Consider the following 18579-nt stretch of genomic DNA (forward strand, 5'->3'; position numbering starts at 1 on the left):
AATGAACAATACTTCTCCAGATGATTTAAATGGAGGAGGGCTAGCCTGGTGGTTTTGAATGCCATATATGGTCTGGGAGTTTAGCTCATCATTACAGCACTTGCCTATTAAATACTAGACTCTGGTCTATTCCCCATTAAAAAAAAAATGTGTGTAATAAAATGTATGGAGTGGTGGAGTTTGAGCCTTGGCTTCCATTATTATCTAAGTGTCCTTGGATAATTATATAACCTCCTTAAGCCTCAGTTTCCACAGCTATAAGGTGAGATAGGTATCTGCTTTAGTTTGTGGTTGTGGAGATTAAGTGAGACGTTGTGCACGGCTTTGGCACATAGTAGTAGCCCTCCCCTTTAGGTTTTTATTTTATGGTCCTGACTGTATGCTTCACTTTGAAGGACGGACCTCACAAATCCTTCAGAGAACTACTTAGTGATGTGCACACTTGAGAAGACCACATCTTGTGAAGTGGCTTGTTAGAGGTTCTTTCCCATGCAGATTTGCAAACCAAGTGTGTAAAAATCACACACTGCACTTGTTGCCTGGCAGCACGTGTCCCTGAGTGGTAGTACATGGCTTGCATTGTAATTTTATCAGTGCTGGGGCCAGCTGGCTGGACATGTACTGCCACTTGGGCTAGGGACTCCATTCCTCAACAAAATAGCAGCCTGCTCTAGGGTTAACAGAAAATGACAAACCAGGCATGGATGAGGGAGGCGCCAGCAGAGCAGCGGGACGTCCTTTGATTTGCTTCTGTTATTTGCATGTCTTTCTTGTGATGTCTGTGAAATGTTCAGAATGACAAAGTTTTTAAAAGACCTGCTGACTCCGCCTGGAAAATGTGAAAAACCTCCCATTTAGTGACCTATTATATCCAGCTAGCCTGCGTTTTCTATATCTTTTTCTTCATTTTTTATTAATGCAAACATTTGCATGAAGACAGAACCCTTGCTTCTTAAAGAGTTCATCTGCTCCTGCTGCTCACTGGCCTTGCCATGCAAGAGCACAACAGAACCTTTGTTATGCTTTCAGCAAAGCTGTTTATGAACGGTGGCTTACTGAGCACTGCTTCCTGTGCTGTGGACTTCCATTCTGTCTAAAAAGAAATAGTTTTTAGCAGTGAAAAGAATTTGGACTTTCTTTTATTCAAGTCCTGGATGTCCAAATGACAAGTAGCCCCCAAATTTGTGAGGAACTGGTAATTGCATCGAATGCAGTTTTTCACTTTACCTTGAACATAATGAGGCTTTTAGTAACAATAGAAGGGACAAGTGCTTTCTCACTGGAATAGAGAGAAGGCAGTAAAAAGGCAATATGCAGAAGAGTGGTTGAGAAGAGGACAAAAGTGGCTTCCAGCAAGAACCCTAATATTGTAGTAGAGTGTGTTTTGGTACTGGGTTTTTCCCACCTGGGAAGCACAAGCCTGTGGTGCTTGCATTGAATAAAAAGCGGCACCGTTTATGTAATCAGTCAGTAAACATTTGAATGACTGCTGTGTGGAAGATGCCGAATGACCCTGAATGCTAAAGGGAATAAAAGGTAAAAGCGTCATAATACCTGTCCATGTTAAAGAACAAAAGGTCTGACAAAATGTGTTGCACGTGGGTAGCAGGATTAGCCTGTGTACAGGAGAAGGTGCCAGGGACACATCTAGGATAGGTGTTAGGTGGTTCACAAAATGAAAATGTTGTTTGTAGCTGGAAGAGAATTCGAGAACACATTCTGAAGTTAATAGATGGATGGCATTTGATCTGGGCCTGGTGGGAATGCAGGATTGGCTAGTACAACCTTCCTAAAAGTGATGAATCAAGGATTATTGGTTTGGTAAAATGATACAGTGTATATTTTCATAGGGTGTTTTATACCATTATACCATTAATGTAGATGGTATGCTAAATGTTAGCATGAGTCTTGTGAGTCAAGTAAACTGGGGCCTCCCTGTCTATCCTGTGCTGTTCAGTCATTCATCCCATGTGGTTTTTGTGCACTTTGGCCTGGGCCTCTGGGGCATCTATAAATATCTACAATGGCCTCCTCTGCTTTTGTAACAGAAATAGAAATGACTGGGATTACCGAGCATTGTTCCAGCCATATCCATGAGCAGGCTGTGGACAGCTCTTAGTGGGGATTTGACAGGTGAGCCTGCCATTTGAAAACAATCTCCACCTTTCACAGAGGCCTTCTCTGTACAAGGTGAAAGGGCAGGAATTCTAAGCCCAAGAAGTTTAGCCAACTTAAATGAGAGTTGTCTAGTTGCCATTGTGGGAGAAGTGAGAAGTTGTTACTGTTATGTGAGTGCCAACTATTTAAAAAAACAAAATAATGTAAAATATCAGGTAAATTATAACAGTTTTAAGTTAGTATCTTATAGCTATTATCACTAACTTGAGTTAAATCTCACATTGCCAATGTAAGAAACTCTGAATTTAAACATGATCTGTAAATTGCCCTCCAAGAATTACAACTTTGGGAAACTATATAGGACAATTCATTTTTACCCTGTGGCTTTACTATTCATTGCCTGGTGTAACATTGTAAGTGGCATGCCACTGACCCCAGGATTGATAATTTACAGGGTTGGGTTGGGGTTTGAAACCTAAAACTTATTATGTTTTCTGGAAAATAGATTTATGCACGTTGACTTGATAACTGCATTCCTCCATGGGTAACTCTCTTTGCAAAGTTTTTGTCATGACAGGCACTACTTGGCTCTTCATGGGTTCTTTAGTTGTAACTGTGGGAAGTGTAAATGCCACTTTAGAGTCCTGTGCTGTTCAGGAGTACATTCTGTTATGATTAGCTAACTGAGCACTCCCAAGCCTGAATCTCAATGGAAGCCTCTTTAAAAAGAAATTCTGTAGTTTCTGGTATTTGGAATTGCTGGACTCCAACCTACTAATTCTGTATTATGAGATTTAGTCTGGAAAAGCTGTGGCAATGGAATTTAAGCACTTGGCCTTAATTGGCATCTTCAAAATATATTGCCTGTTTTAGGGAAGGAGAAGGGAGAGGGGAGGATTAATGGCTGGCCAGAGATTGTTTAAATGGCTGACTCTCAGTTCTCTATGTCTGTTAACTGGTACAACAATGCCTCTTCAGACTGAGTGAAGTAGACTTTAGTTTTTTATCCTCTACTTTACACAGAGATCTTTAGTCACCTCTTGCCACTTTTTTGTTATTTGTTTTAGTTTTTGTTGTTGTTGTTGTTGTTTTTGTTTGTTTTTCAAGACAGGGTTTCTCTGTGTAGCTTTGGAGCCTATCCTGGCACTCGCTCTGGAGACCAGGCTGGCCTCGAACTCACAGAGATCCGCCTGCTTCTGCCTCCCAAGTGCTGGGATTAAAGGCGTGCGTCACCAACGCCCGGCTTTGTTTTAGATTTTTCAGACAGGTTCTCAGGCAGTTGCAGCATGGCCTCCAGTTTACTATGCAACTGAGGCTTGCCTTGAGCTCTTGACCTGCTTGTCCTCCCCTCCTGAGTACTGAGATTATAGGCATGTACCACCAGGCCCAGCTTGGAATACCCATTTTGTTGTTTGTATCTGTAAACAAGAAGATAGATGTATCCTGTAAAATGCCAATTCTGTTTTGAGGGGGCTACTTTATAGTAAAAATTCTTGTACATATATGCAGGGTGGGGGGTGGGGGTTGGGGCTTTCAGTTAGTTTGTGCCTACCATGCACAAAGCACTGGTTTTGATCCTCGGTATTTAAGTGGGGGTGGGGTGAGGGTGGGAGTAGTTGAACACAAAGCAATTTGTTACAGTAAAAAACATGAAGACAACTTGAATGTGTATCAGTAGGGAAATACGTACCTTTGGGAAGTACCCAAAGGGTAAATTGATTTTGTATTGTTTCATGAAAGTTAACCAGACATCTAGTGGAAACAAGGTGCATTCATATTTTTGTCATTTAGATAAAAACAAAGCAAAACCAGAATGTATATTTCTAGATATTTTTAAAATATTTTATTAATGGTAGGAGGTGATGGCACATGCCTTTAATCCCAGCACACTGGAGACAAAGGCAGGTGGATCTCTGAGTTCAAGCCCAGCCTGGTCTACAGGACAGCCAGGGCTACACAGAGAAACCCAGATTAAAAAACAAAAAACAAAAACAAAAAATAACAGGCTAGGAAGCAAGGAGGACCCTAAGAGAGACATACATGGTCCCCTGGAGAAGGGGAAAGGGACAAGATCTCCTGAGCTAATTGGGAGCATGGAAGGAGGGGGGAGGGTGCTAGGAGAATGAGAAGGGGAGAAGAGGAGGGAAGAGGAGGACATGAGGGAGCAGAAAGGTTGAGTGGGAGTGGAGAATAGAGAGCAAGATAAGAGATACTATAATAGAGGGAGCCAATATAGGTTTAAAGAGAAATCTGGCACTAGGGAAATGTCCAGAGATCTACAAGGATAACCTCAACTAACAGAGGAGAGGTTTCCTTAAATTCCCTTCCTCCATAATGAGACTGATGACTACCTTATGGCTCTGCCATCCTAGAGCCTTCATCCAGCAGCTGATGGAAGCAGAAGCAGACACCCACAGCTAAACACTGAATTCCTGGAATCCAGTGACAAGGAGGGAGGAGTGATGAGCAAAGGTGTCAAGACCAGGCTGGAGAAACCCAGAGAAACAGCTGATCTGAACAAGGGGGAGCTCATGGCTCCCAGACTGTTAGCTGGGAAACCAGCATAGGACTGATCCAGACCCCCTGATCATGGGTATTAGTTAGGAGGCCAGGGCAATGTATGGGGCTTCTGGCAGTGGATCAGTGTTTGTCCCTAGTATAAGAATGGACTTTGGGAGCCCACTCCCCATGGAGGGATACTCTCTCAGCCTAGACACACAGGGGAGGGCCTAGGCCCTGCTCCAAATGACATGACAGACTTTGAAGATCCCCCATGAGAGGCCCCACCCTCCCTGAGGAGCAGAAAAGGTATGGGATAGGGAGCTGGTGGGGGGCAGGGGAGGAGGAGAGAGGGAGAGGGAACTGGAATTGACATGTAAAACAAGCTTGTTTCTAATTTAAATTTAAAAAATCTGAGAAAAAACTTTAAAAATTTTATTTATTTATGTTTTTATTTATTTTGTGTGTGTATGGGGCAGAGGTGTGAGCATGCCACATGGTACATGTTTAGAGGTCAAAAGACAACTTTTGGAAGTCAGTTTTTTCCTTTCTACCACGTGAGTTTTGAGTATTATACTCAAAAGGTTAGGCTCCATGGCAAGTATCCCTACCTCTGAGCCATCTTGCTAGCCCTTATTTCTGCATTTTTTGAAAGCATTCTTTTTAGGGTGGGAATGCAGCTCAGTTAGTAGAATGCTTGCCTCACATGTCCAAAGTCCTGGGTTTCACAAAACTGGTTGTGGTGGTGTGTACATTCAGGCTCAGCATTTGGGAGGTGGACGCAAGAAGATCAGAGTTCTAAGGTCATCCTACATAATAAGTTCAAAGCCTGCCTGGACTACCTGAGACCCTGTCTCAGCAAGATAAGGAAATTAGAAAAAGGAATGAAGAAGGTCTGCCTCTTAAACTGAAGAGAAGTGCTGTCCATTGACTAGTCTATGTCTTGTCTGTGTCATCTGAACCCATAAAAAAAAAATGAAAGCCTAGAGATAAAAGCCTAGAGGTGTTTAATAAAGTTTATGACTTAACTGTCTATTTTACCCATATAAGCACCTTCCCTAGTGTTAACAGTGAAAAGCTAATGAACATGTTAGAAGGGACACGTGGAAGATTTGGGATTTTTCTTACTTTGTTCTCCTCCCTCGTTTCATTGAGACAGAGTCTTGCTGTGTAGCCCTGGCTAGTCTTGAACTTGTAACAATCCTCTTGCCTCAGCCTCCTGAGTGCTGGAATTATAAGAGTAAACCAACTTGCTCTTTACTTTGAGTGATAGTGAAGCCAAATGGAAGAACTTGAGCTTTGGGGTCAAACTTAGGTGTTTATCCTAGCTCCAGCAGTCACACAGACTTCAGCTCCCTGACCTCTCTCTGCTGCAGAAGAAACTGTTACCTACGTCACTGAGCTGTATGGGAATTAAATGTGATAGTTTTTCTCATTTCCTCACCCTCTTTGGTCAAGGGCAATTGGTTTAGTGTGGGCCAAGATCAAAGATGTGGTTGCAGATGATAAAATGTTTGAGCAGAACACACTGTTTCCTAGGACCCAGTTAATGCCAAGAAAGATGGAAGCTAGAGATAATGGACTTAGAAGTCTGGTAACTTGTTAATCCATTTAGCTATTTGTTTGTACTTCACATGATCATATATAGGATGATGTTAGTAGTTTATAAATGATATTGAACTTGAGACCTATAAGCAGTTTACATGGACAGGCTGGTGACTAAGCAGACTTAATTTGTGCTATCCAGCCTTTGAGAGCTCAAAGAACAAAGAGTGCTTCAAAAAAGTTCTGGCATGAGAGGAGAAAATCAGGCTTAAGATAGAATATATACATACATACACTTTGCCTTTTCCTACACTACTATTCCCTTGTATTTATTGCTAGCATGTATAGTAATTCATTAATATATTCCTGGTAAGACTTGTTTACTCAAGTGTTGAGACTGTTTTAAATGATAATTTAAAAGTGAAAATGATGTAGCTAATGTTGTAGGTGGAAATTCTAGACCCCTCAAGCAAGAATTTCCAAATAGGCTCCCTTATCATTTAATTGTGAAATAAATAGCTAGCACTTTGATGGTATTTATGTTTGGGAAGAGAGTAAAAGGAAACCATTTTGGACTTTCCCCATGTAAATTAGGGCTCTCTGAGTAATTAGCAGTTAATAAGTGAAAGCTTCCCTCAAGTTTAAAAGCCATAGCTAAAATGGATATATGATTATGTAAATTATTATAGACATAAAATCTTTTTGTTATTGTTTGTTTTTTTGAGACAAGTTCTCTCTACATAGTTCTGGCTGCCCTGGAATTCACAATGTAGATCAGGCTGTACTCAAACTCACAGATATCCATTTGCCTCTCCCGAGTGCTGATTTAAAGTAGTTTTTTATCAGACACATTTTTAGTCCCAACTATTTTTAAGCAGGAGCCACTGCACTATAAAGAGGCAGAGTGGCTGGGTGGTGGTGATACATACATTTATTCCCAGAACTCAGAGGCAGGTGGATCTCAGTGAATTTGAGGCCAGACTGGTCTACAGAATGAGTTCCAGGGCAGTCTCCAAAGCTATACAGAGAAACCTTGTCTCGAAAAACTAAACAAAAAAAAAACAAAAAAAAAAAAAAAAAAAAAAAAAAAAAGGAGGTAGAGTGATCAGCATAGTCTGAGTCAACAGAACCAAGATGTTTCTGATCCACAGTTTCCGTCACTCCCTTATAAGGATCAGGCAGTGTTTACTTCTTCAGTTTACTTGGATCTTTCATTTTAGCATGATGAAAGTATAAATGACTATCTCAGACAATGCTATCTGATCATGACTTTTGCAACTAGGCGTTAATGGGGATTTCAGGCCAGTGAAGCCTTATTGGTACTGGTTGGAAGACTTAATCCTGATCATGTTGTGGAAGTCACAGCAAAGCAGAAGAGGAAAAGCCAGTCTGAAATGCTTCTCCTTCTCCAAAAAGGCAGCTCAGGTGCCCAGGTATCTTTCCCCTCCGGGGGTGCAGGTGTGCTGTTTGAATTCTTTAATCACTCACATAAATTAAAGCTTATTCCTTTGCATTTACAAACCAGTACAAAGCGGCACACTCCACGTTTATTGCTGGGCAAGAGCCTTGGACTTACTAAGTCTCATTGAAGTTTGATCAACTGTAAGGATTTTCAGGGCTGGGTGGTGCACTTAACCACAGAGAGCACTAGACTGATAAGAGCTGCAGGTGAGGAAAACAGGAAGAGCAATTAGACAGAGCTTCACACTTGCTCTTGGCTGGTTGGAATTCCCACAGAGGAGTCTTCTCCTCCTTTGTCTTCTCCTCCTGTCTCTGTGGCTCTTTTTAACTCCTACCCTTAGCCGAGATTAAAGACAGCATCAGCGCTTTCTAGTTCCACTTTGTGACCTTCGAAGGGGTGGGGTGAATACTTTGTAGTAGAATGAATGGTTCTTGGTAAGACACTTGAAAATCTGAAGACAAGTCCTGACTTCACACAGATGCTTGTCAGTGTACAGGCAGGGACAGGACAAAAAGGTGCTCACACACGTGACACTCATGTGTGTACATGTATGCCCACAGTTCACATGGACAGGGCTGGATCCCATCCCTCAGGTGATTTTGCTACACTTATGCCTTATGTTCTGGGTAACATGAAGATAACTTTACTTCCATGGCTGATTGTAAAGTGTTAACGAGGAGGCATTTTTGTGAAGAGCATGGATGCTTGGAAAAGACAAACCTTGGTTTGAATCTCGGCTTCTCTTACTACTAGATCTGTGATCTTGAGCAAGTTGCTTTAGTTCTTTAAGTCTCAGCTGTCCCAACTATTAAATAGAAGTCTACAAATACTTATCAGAAGATGGATGCTAATATTAAATGAAATAATGCATTAGAACAATTAGTATGTTACCTGGCACATTGTTCAATATGTTGGATAGGGGCTCAAAAATGGTAGGTGTTATTTGTAATATCGTAAACCAAGAGTCTGACTGGAAGATAAATGTTAAACAAGTACAACCCTACACCCCCTACTGTCTGTTAAAAAAAAAAAAAATTCTCCTTTTCTGACCTCTAGGATGAAAATACTTTGATTCTAACTACTATAAAAACACTCCCACTGACTTTTAGTCCCTGGAGCTAGGGAGGAGAAGCCACAGGATTTGCTTCTAAGTAGAAGTTCTTTCATTTCTACTATCAAAAGGAGGGAGGGCATACTGAATTCTTATATTAGCCTTAGGTGCAGGTAAGTCATCAGAAGCCAGAAAGTCTGAGGAAGGAAGGGTTTTGTAAGATCCGTGTTAAGTGGGTAGAAGAAAGGAAGGAGAATGTAGCAGTGAAAATGTGGCTGTGTTTTTAATACTAGTCTGGCTATGTTTTTCTTCTCACATCTTGATTATGATGATTAATATTTTGAGAACAGTGTTAGAATGTATTTTACAGCTTTACTCTCAGGAGTGGCTTACAAGCGTCTTCTTTTTTATTCTTTTTCCTGTTTGTCTTTACTATAGAATTAAATACATAGCTTTGTACACTAGATAAGCCCCAAACAAGTGTAAGTTAACTGTTCAAAATTAAGCTTCAAAAGGTAGCTACTCAAACCCAGGTCTTTCCAACTTTAATGTACTATTATACTGGGCACAGAGGCACATGCCCTTAATCCCAGCTTGGGAGGCAGAGGCAGGCAGATTTCTGTGAGTTCAAGGCCAGCCTGGTCTGCATAGTGATTCCAGACCAACCAAGGCTATTGAGTAAGATCCTGTCTCACAAAAACAACAAATAAATGTATCTCTGTACCTCTGTATCTAGTCTATCTTTACAAGATCATGTTTTTGTAAAAATAAATTTTAATTGTTAACATTATTATTGTTAATTATTGTACAAATTGATTTTACTGTGACTTTTTCATATACATATGTACATCATGCATTGATCATATCCACCCTCCTTTTTCTACCCTCTGTGTCCCTCTCCTCAGTCCCTAACAGTCTTTCTGTGTCAAGCTTTATTTTGACAAGATAGTGATTAGTTCACAATTTCCCAGTAACAACAAATTCGGGCTGTGTATATCTAATAATAAGTGTAGCTACTAAGTTCTTGCTGTTTTCCAGGGTTAATGATGTACACCTGTGACAACACTGAAATTTTCATGTTCCTTAACCTTTTCCCATGACTTTTTAAAATTAGAGATCTGAATTTTCTTTAGGATCAGGTCAACCATTTCCTGGAATATAATTTTGCCCATGCACAGATAGGAAAGGATGGAAGGTGTCGAGGAAAGAGCCTGCAGGAAAGAGGGGCTGAAGTTCTTGGTTAATTGAAAACAAGACTGGAAGGCAGTGCTGACAGCTAGTCAGGTCTCAGTAGGTCATGTCTTGCACTCATCCCTTTCACCCTTTGGGGTCATAGCTCCATAGTATGGCCAGCAAGCTGTGTGTCTCTATTTTAATCCACTCTCCCAGGACAGAGATAATACTTTGACTTACATGGCTCTCCTTGGGATTGGTAGAACTCTTTGTTTTTTTAATCTCTCTCATTTTTCTTTCTTTTTTTCTGTTTGCAGCTCAGCGACATGTCCTCACGTACATGGAGGATGCAGTGTGCCAGCTGCTGGAGAACAAGGAAGATATTGGCCAGTATGGCATTGCCCGGTTCTTCACTGAATAGTGAGTACATGAATGCTTTGCTAATTGGGCAGGCTCAAATGAGGTATTTGGAAGCAGGTAGGATACATGAACCAGTCATGATACATAGGCCAGTGGTGATTAGATAGCCACAATGACTCTTGGTTCGGTAGGTTGGTTGAAGGCTGGCCAACATGTGTAGGAGCAAGAATATGCCTTTGGTGCAGCTGCTTTGTTCAGTGTCTCATGAATGATCAGGACTGTAGTAGTTTTTTGATCCATTAGGTGTGTTCCTTTAGGTTCCTTATGACTTTTGTTTGTTGGTTTTCCCTTTTTAAGTTTAATTTATTTTTAAATTTTATGTGCGTGAGTGTTTTGTCTCACGTACACAAATTCTGAACCACAAAGTCACCAAGAGACCCATTCCAATGCAAAAGCAAAGAGTTTTTTTTTTGGTTTTTTTTTTTTATCATTAACGAGTTAACTGCATTAACTTGGTCGCTTGGTCTGTCCAACATGGTGGCTGGCTTGAGCAGGAGCCAGAGAAACCATGAGGTGGGGAACGTATTGGGCAGCCTGTCATGGTTGCTAAAGCAGAGGGCTGGTCCCTTCAGTGCGAGTCACCATGTAGGTGCTAGGAGTCAACCCAGAGTCCTCTACAATCGTGGCCAGCGCTCTCAATCACTGAGCCGGCTCTCTAGTCCCATCGCCCTTATGCTTTTTAGCTTTTCCCCCTTTATTCTATTCACAACACTTACTGTGATTTCTTTTATTTGGCGGTTGTTTTCATGGCTGCTTTTTCTCATGGTCTTGTTTTGGATGTTGAACCTGTACACTTTTCTTTTCACAAGACATTGTACTAATTGCTTAATGATTATATATTTTTGAAAGGTCATACTTTATTGCAAAGTATACATTGAGTGTTTGAAAGTCAACGTGATTGCTATTTTGAGAATATTAGTAAATAATTTTTAAGCTAATCACCTTAAAGCATTTTAATCTTCATGAAAGGTTATGCTAAAGAAACACAAAGCTGTATTATTTTTACTGGTTATTTTATGTTTATTAGTATTATTACTAATATGCCCTTACTATTGTATATAATTTTTCTTGTGTTTTTGGAATGTTCTAAGAAAGGGGGAGTTAATCTCTGCCAGCTTCCTTTTAAGGCAACTCAGAACTGAAGTCCATCTTCCTTGAATACAAAGGTATCTTTTTCTATTGTCAGGTCTCCAGAGCCTCTTTGAACACCAGACAGTTGTTCCAACAGCCTAACCAATGTGGGTTGTAATTAAAGGAATATTTGACTCTCCCTAGTTCTTTTGCTGTGTTAGAATTCTCAGAAATAAAATTGGAAGAATGTAGGTTTCTTTTTTCCTCTTAATTTTTCTTTTCTTTGCTTTTCCTCCCTCCCTGCCTTCCTCCCCCCTCCTTTCCTTCTTTCATGTATGGTACTGTAAATAGAACCTGGTGTCTTATGTTAAGCAAGCACTTTACCAATGAACCACTTTCCCAGGCTTAAAATCTAGATGTTTTTTATGTTTTAAGTTTTGGGAGGATAAGCAAGTTTCTTGGGAAGAGAGTAGTTTCTTCACTCAGTCTTCTACAGGATGAAATAGAGACAGGAGACTTACTTGTTCTCATGGTGTGGACTGACAAGAACAAGGTGGGCATGGAATAAAACCTGAGATTGCATAGCCGTGTTTGCCTTTACAGAACTGATAAGGGTCGAATTTCAAGGCCATTTAATCTGTACCAGCCTTTGGCAGCTCTTTGCCAAATGAAATATGACTCTTGTGGGGAATGCTCTTCCTGGCCTTCTTTCATTCACCTGCCCCCATCCCCTTTATAAGTCTTTCCATTATTTTACTGGCTTCTTGTGGATAGGCATTTCTTTTCCTCTTTGTTTTTCCAGCATTGGTGTGGTGTGCATTAGGATGTCAAGATACTGGTAAAAGTGTTAGTAAACTTGTCTTGAATCAGTAACTACATTTTAAGCTTTGGCATACTTGTCTATTGCTCTTATTCGTTTGTTTGTTTTGTTTTGTTTTTGTTTTTGTTTTTTTTGTTTTTGTTTTTGTTTTTTCAAGACAGGGTTTCTCTGTATTGCTTTGGAGCCTGGCCTGGAACTTGCTCTGTAGACCAGGCTGGCCTCGAACTCACAGAGATCTGCCTGCCTCTACCTCCTGAGTGCTGGGATTAAAGGCGCCACCAACGCCTTGCCCTATTACTCTTATTCTTGATCCTCTTATACTTACTGTTTTCTCCTCAACCCCCATCTATTGTTGATTTCAGAGAGTAAAGCTCTATACTCTTCCCTCCAAGAAATTTTGTACAATGTGTCTAGTACTCCAAAAGCAAACTGCACTGGCCTGTGTAAGTGATACTGAGCTCTAGAGAGCTAGTGTGCTGTTGACTCTTGATAGGTTTTGAGAGTTTTGTTTTTTTTTTAAATTTAATCTACTAATACACTGTTGAAAAAAACTCAAGATTTTTTTTTCATAATACTGATAGAAATCTAGTTGCCAAATGAGCTGTTTCTTGTTCTCAGAAACCAATTTCTATAAGATATGTGGATGGCACATACCTGACACTTCTATAGCTCTGGCTCAAGGGAAGTTATTTTGATAAGTGAAACGTGAACCAACTTCAAAGCGAGGAAGACATTAAAAAAAAAAAAAAGAAGAAGAAGACTAAGTCTGTGACAGAATGGGAAGTAGTAGGGTGGCATTTGGAGACCCAAATGGTAGAAGCTTCTAGTTTTACTGTGTGAATGTGATTTATCTAGAGAAAATGCTCTCATTCAGGGACAGGTTTATAGTGATTCATGAGAGAAGATCACTACTCTCTCAAGAAGCTGTTCTCTGTTAGCTAACCTGGGCAGAGTTCTGGACACCAGGCTGAAATTGCCTCTTCTTTGAGATGAATTAGACAAAACTTGACATACTATGCTGATAATAATGACAGTGGCAGTTTTTAAACTCATACTGTGCCTTCTCTGCTCCAATTCTTTGAACTAGATGTGATTGTCACCCCTATTTTATTGATGGGGACTCCTCAATTTAAAGGTAAAATGCTTCAAAGTTCAAAAGCTAGTAACTGTCAGAGTTAAGAAATCAAGCATTGTCTGCAATATTAGCATCTACTTTCTCTACTGCCTCCAAGCTACTTTCCTGCCTAATGTTACCACTAAAGTTTTTTAAGTCTCTGTACAACTCTTGAATTCTCCCTGGGAACTACATCATCCAAGCTTATCCTGTAGCCTTGTCTGGTAACTTCAGTTCATTGACATTTAAGTATCTAGCATTGGTGCTTGAGGAGATCAGTTAGAGCTGTCTTTAAATAACAGTAGGGATGACTTTGTTGGTTTTGTCATTATTTTTCAAGACAGGGCTTCTCTGTGTAGTCTTGGCTGTCCTGGAACTCACTCTGTAGACCCTGGCTGACCTCAAACTCACAGTCTTTTGCCTGCTTTTCCCTCCTAGAGTTCTGGGATTAAAGGTGTGCAACACCACCACCACCCAGCCAACTTTCTAAAAAGCATGTGATCTGTACACTTTCATCTCATCAAGTCTGTGCTTTTCATACATTGAGTATCAGGAGTTTCTCATAGGCCTTTCTGCTGGTTTGTTCTCTTGCCTGTGATGTTACTCTTGATTGTTCATGTTTTCAAACAAGTCTATAAGTGAAAGGTTTTGAATGCGGGGTTCAAGAGGAACACCGAGATAGATTGATGGGAACATGGAGTTTATCAAAACAGACAACAGGATAAACAACAGGATAGCAAGGGCTCTGAGGAGAGTTCACTCTCCATCATCAGAGACAGAGAGCATTGCTGGGGCTCTGAAGAAAGGAGGTCAGGGCCTACTTAGCAGAAGTGGGAGTCTGTTCTTTCACCTTTCTGAAGATGGTTGGCTTTATAGCACAAGCCTGTAGCCTGGTTCTCTGATACCCAGGCAGGATGTTGAGAAATGGACAGGATATGTAACAACCAATACTCCCTTTGATGTAAACCCATTTACCCAGGTGTGAGATTTTTGGCACCTGGAAGTCTATTAGCTAGGGACTCACAGGACATTGTCTCAGGAGGGTGCCCTGTGGGAATCTATGAAAGGGAAGGGATGCTGAGTGTACTGTGGCCTGAGCAGCAGCTGGATTCTGACATTACTTTTTTTTTTTTTTTTTTTTTTTTTTTTTTTTTTTTTTTTTTTTTGGATTTTCAAGACAGGGTTTCTCTGTGTAGCTTTGGAGCCTATCCTGGCACTCACTCTGGAGACCAGACTGGCCTTGAACTCACAGAAATCTGCCTGCCTCTGTCTCCTGAGTGCTGGAATTAAAGGTGTGCGTTCGCCACTAATGCCCGGCCCTGACATTACATTCTTACAGTGGGTATCCCAGCAAATCTTAATAAACTGTAAAACTGTGGCTGTCCAGCAGCATGTATTGAGGTGCTTCTCTGAGAATAGAACAGGTCAGCACTGGGTCAGTCTCTCTGAAGACATGCATCCAAGGAAATGAGGCGAAGTTGCTATGACTTAGAGACTGCAGCAGAGTGTGACCAGTTCTTGTGGGAAGGATAAAATGAGAACTGTGGCTTTTCAAGACATTGGAAAATAATGAGGAGAGAAAAGAATAGGCTGAAATGTGAGAATTGCTATCAGGATTAGGACCATTCCTTCTAGTAAATTGATAGTTACAGCCCTGCGGCATCAGGAAGCTTGACCTCCACATCCTAATATAGAAAAGAGCAACATTCTTTGGTCTTGGTCATTGGGCCAGAAGGCCTTTTTGTTTCACTTTGTTTTGTTTGCTCTTATAGTCATTTTTATTTTTTATGAAGTTTAGATAGTGATTGGTTTGGTTGCAAGGGAAAGAAGTACATAGGCTACCTTCATTAATAGTTTATTAAAACTTTTTTAGATTTATTTTTATATGTATGAGTGTTTTCTCTGCATGTATGTATGTACTGTGTGTGTGCCTAGTGCCTGTAGAGGTCACAGAAGGACATTGAATCCCCTAGAACAGGATTTTTTGTGGTGGTTGTTGTTTTGGTTTGGTTTTTCAAGACAGGATTTCTCTATGGCTTTGGAGGCTGTCCTGAAACTAGCTCTTGTAGACCAGGCTGGTCTCCAACTCACAGAGATCTGCCTGCCTCTGCCTCCCAAGTGCTGTGACTAAAGGCATGGGCCACCAACACCTGGCTTAGAACAGGAATTGTAGATGGTTATGAGCCACCATGTAGGTGCTAGAAGTAGAACTTGGATCTTCTATAAGAGCAGCAAATGCTCTTCATTGCTAACCCATCTCTCCAGCTCTGATAGAGGTTTATTGTAAAGATAAAATCATAAGCCAGCATTGCATAAATACCCATTTTCTTTAATCCCTACCTCTCCAAAACCAGCTGGTCAACTCCAAACTCTGAATCTCCATGTCTGCTTCTCCATATCTCCAACTCCATTCTGCTTTGTTGACTGAAACACACTTCTTTCTCTTGAGCTGGTTCCACTTCTTGTTAGCAGCTTTCCTTGTCAGAGATTTCACAACTTTGTCATCTCTAACATCTTGGGGTCTCCAAGGCAATCCAGGCTTCAACTTCACAGCTTCACGCAATGGCCTCTCTACTAGGCCTTCATTCAGGAACACCCCCGACACATGTCTGGCATCAGTGACTTTATTCCATAAGTCCTTTCTTCTATCCTTAACTTTAAACCCAGAATCACATGGCCAAACGTGCCAAGTTCTGCAGCTTGCTGGGGCTGGAACATGACCCTTCTTGTTCAATTGTATCTTCACCAGCTTTCTGTCTTTCACTGCCTAAGCTAGGCTGTTCTGAAACTTGTTTTGTAGGCCAGGCTGGCCTCAAACTCAGAGATCTGCCAGCCTCTAACTTCCTAGTACCAGGATTAAAGGTAGGTTCCATCACCATCTCTAAGCTTTTCTTAGTTCCTTTTCACAAATTGGACACTTAGCTGGGTGGGATCTTGCCCTGAGGTCACCACTCCCTTTATTTCATTTCTTAATCAGTTTAGCTCCTTGAACACAAAATCTATCTCTATTCTATTTTCTGGTGTTAGACCCCCCTGGAAAAACTCAGGTATCCGAGGTCCCAGGCCACGACCTCGGTCACCCCAATCACCAGGCAGATTCGAGAGCGTGATGCAAACTGCATGAGGCTTTATTATAATTTAACGAGCTAACCCCATGTTAACTCGGGTCTTTCACCCACCCGCCATGGCAGATGGCTAGCAAAGACAGCTCCTAGGGGCTGCATAGAGATCTTGTAGGGCAGTGTAAGGGGAGTGTCTAGGGGTACGCACAGGCTCAGGATTGGTGTGCCTCCAGGCTTGGAGGGCTTGCCCTATGTTGATTGGCCAACTGGTTGTTATGGCCCATAGGCCCTCCCAGGGTGGTTGCTATGCTCTGCGAGTCATTGCTGTGCACTTGTCCATAAAGCACACCCAGTGCTGTAAAGCATAGCGCCACCAGCTAACTTCTGATTGGTTCCTTGCCATGAGGCAGGGATCTGACTTTCTAGTGACTAGGATAAGGTCAAACAAGCATGTGTTCAGCTGTTATGGCTGCTGACAGGGGCAGGCATCTGACCTTAGTTACTAAGACAAGGTCAGACAAGCTATTATGGCTGCCGAAATGGGGAGCCGGTCTCTTCACTGGTGCTCCTTTTCTCCTCAAAATTTTCAAAATCTGTATTTTGCCCCGCTTTGCTTGCTCCTTTTCATTATAAATCTTCATTAGTGTTACCACTAAAAAACACATGACAGAGTCTACACTAAGCAGTTTTGAGGTTTACTCTGCCAACAGAATTAATCCAAAATTCTTCACCTCAGGCAAAAGACTCTTTGGACAAGGGCAAAAGGCATCCATTTTCTTCACCAAAATATCACAAGAATGGTCTCTAGGCAACACACTAAAATTCTTCTCTGAAACCTCTTGAGTGAACCCCCACAGTTCAAATAACTCTTAGCACTATTGTCTTCCATGCTTCTACTAGCTCCATGCTTAATGGGCTTCCATGCCGATTAAGCAGTGCTTAAAGCAATCCACTGTTTTCCAAACCCAAAGAACCAAAGTCCAAATTCCTACAGTCACATGGTCAGGCCTATCATAGCAATACTCCAGTCCTTGGCACCAACTTCTTTCTGTTTAGGGTTTTTATTGCTGTGAGAAGACACCATGACCATGGCAACTCTTACAAAGAATACATTTACTTCTGATGGCTTGCTTACAGTTCCATGGGTTCAGTACTTTGTCATTATATCAGGGAACATGGCAGCATGCAGGCAGATGTAGTACTGATGTAGTGCTGGAGTAGCTGAAAGTCCTACATCTTATAGGCAACAGGAAGTCAAACTGTGAAACACGAAAAATAAAAGACCCAGAGACTGATATTGGGGTTCAAGCTTCAAGCTGAATATTAGAAAAGCAAAGCAGCTGGCTCCTAGCTCTCACCTCTAGCTCAGGCTGAAAGGACTGATCCACAAATGCTTCACCAAGTCTCAAACTGTTGCTTCTCCTCAATGTGGCTGGAGAATGAAAAAACCTCTCTGAGACCTTGCTTCTATCTTATATTCTTCTCTAATATTGGGATTAGATCTCTTTTAAACTGATTCAATCTTGTGTAGATCTGGGTAGCATTGGACTAACAGAGAACTACTTATCTCTTAATCCTGAGTTTTAGGATAAAGGTGTGTACCACCATCTCCTAGCTTCTGGCTGCTGGGATTATAGGCGTGAGTCTGTCTTCTATGGCTTGTGGCTGGCTTTGCTTTCTGAATCCTCAGGCAAGCTTTAATAAATCATAAACAATATCTCACCACAAAACTATCTGTCACACTAAGAGAAGCTAGAGCAGAAGAGACCTCAAAGCCTGCTCCCACACTGACACACTTCCTGGGACAAGGCCATACCCACTCCAACACAGCCACACGACCTAATAGCGCCATTTCCTATGAGATTATGGGGGCAATCATATTCAAACTACCATAGCCTATATCAGGAAAAAGACAAGGTGCATACCTCGTATGGACACAGTGTTTTAACAAAAGAGCACACCGATGATGGTAAGAGCTGTAGTTGTTGAACACTGTGTGCTAAGTATACACTGTCATTTAATTTCCATATGCTTATGAGGTAGGGTATAAATATTATTCTCATTTCACAATCTGAAAATTTAGATACATAAAAGTAACATTCTGAAGGATATACAGCTGATGGCTATAATGAGAAAAATAACAAGAAAGTAACCAGGGTAATATGATTTTTTCGATGCCTGGAAGACTGTTGGAAAAGATATTGAGAATTATCTCATCAAGAATAGGTAACATATTTCACAGGG

General features: G+C 41.2%; 1 protein-coding gene across 4 annotated transcripts in view; it reads left to right on the forward strand.

Annotated features, from left to right (window-relative positions):
* CUNH11orf49 (chromosome unknown C11orf49 homolog) overlaps nucleotides 1–18579 on the forward strand; it is a 181930-nt gene that overhangs the window by 32961 nt on the left and 130390 nt on the right. For all 4 annotated transcript variants that reach the window (XM_027422535.2, XM_027422534.2, XM_027422536.2 and 1 more), the window contains one exon: nucleotides 10166–10268. In XM_027422535.2, the coding sequence (XP_027278336.1) occupies nucleotides 10166–10268 (103 nt within the window). The remainder of the gene's footprint in view (nucleotides 1–10165; nucleotides 10269–18579) is intronic.

This window comes from Cricetulus griseus, chromosome 6, assembly GCF_003668045.3.
Source record: "Cricetulus griseus strain 17A/GY chromosome 6, alternate assembly CriGri-PICRH-1.0, whole genome shotgun sequence".
NCBI lineage: Eukaryota > Metazoa > Chordata > Mammalia > Rodentia > Cricetidae > Cricetulus > Cricetulus griseus.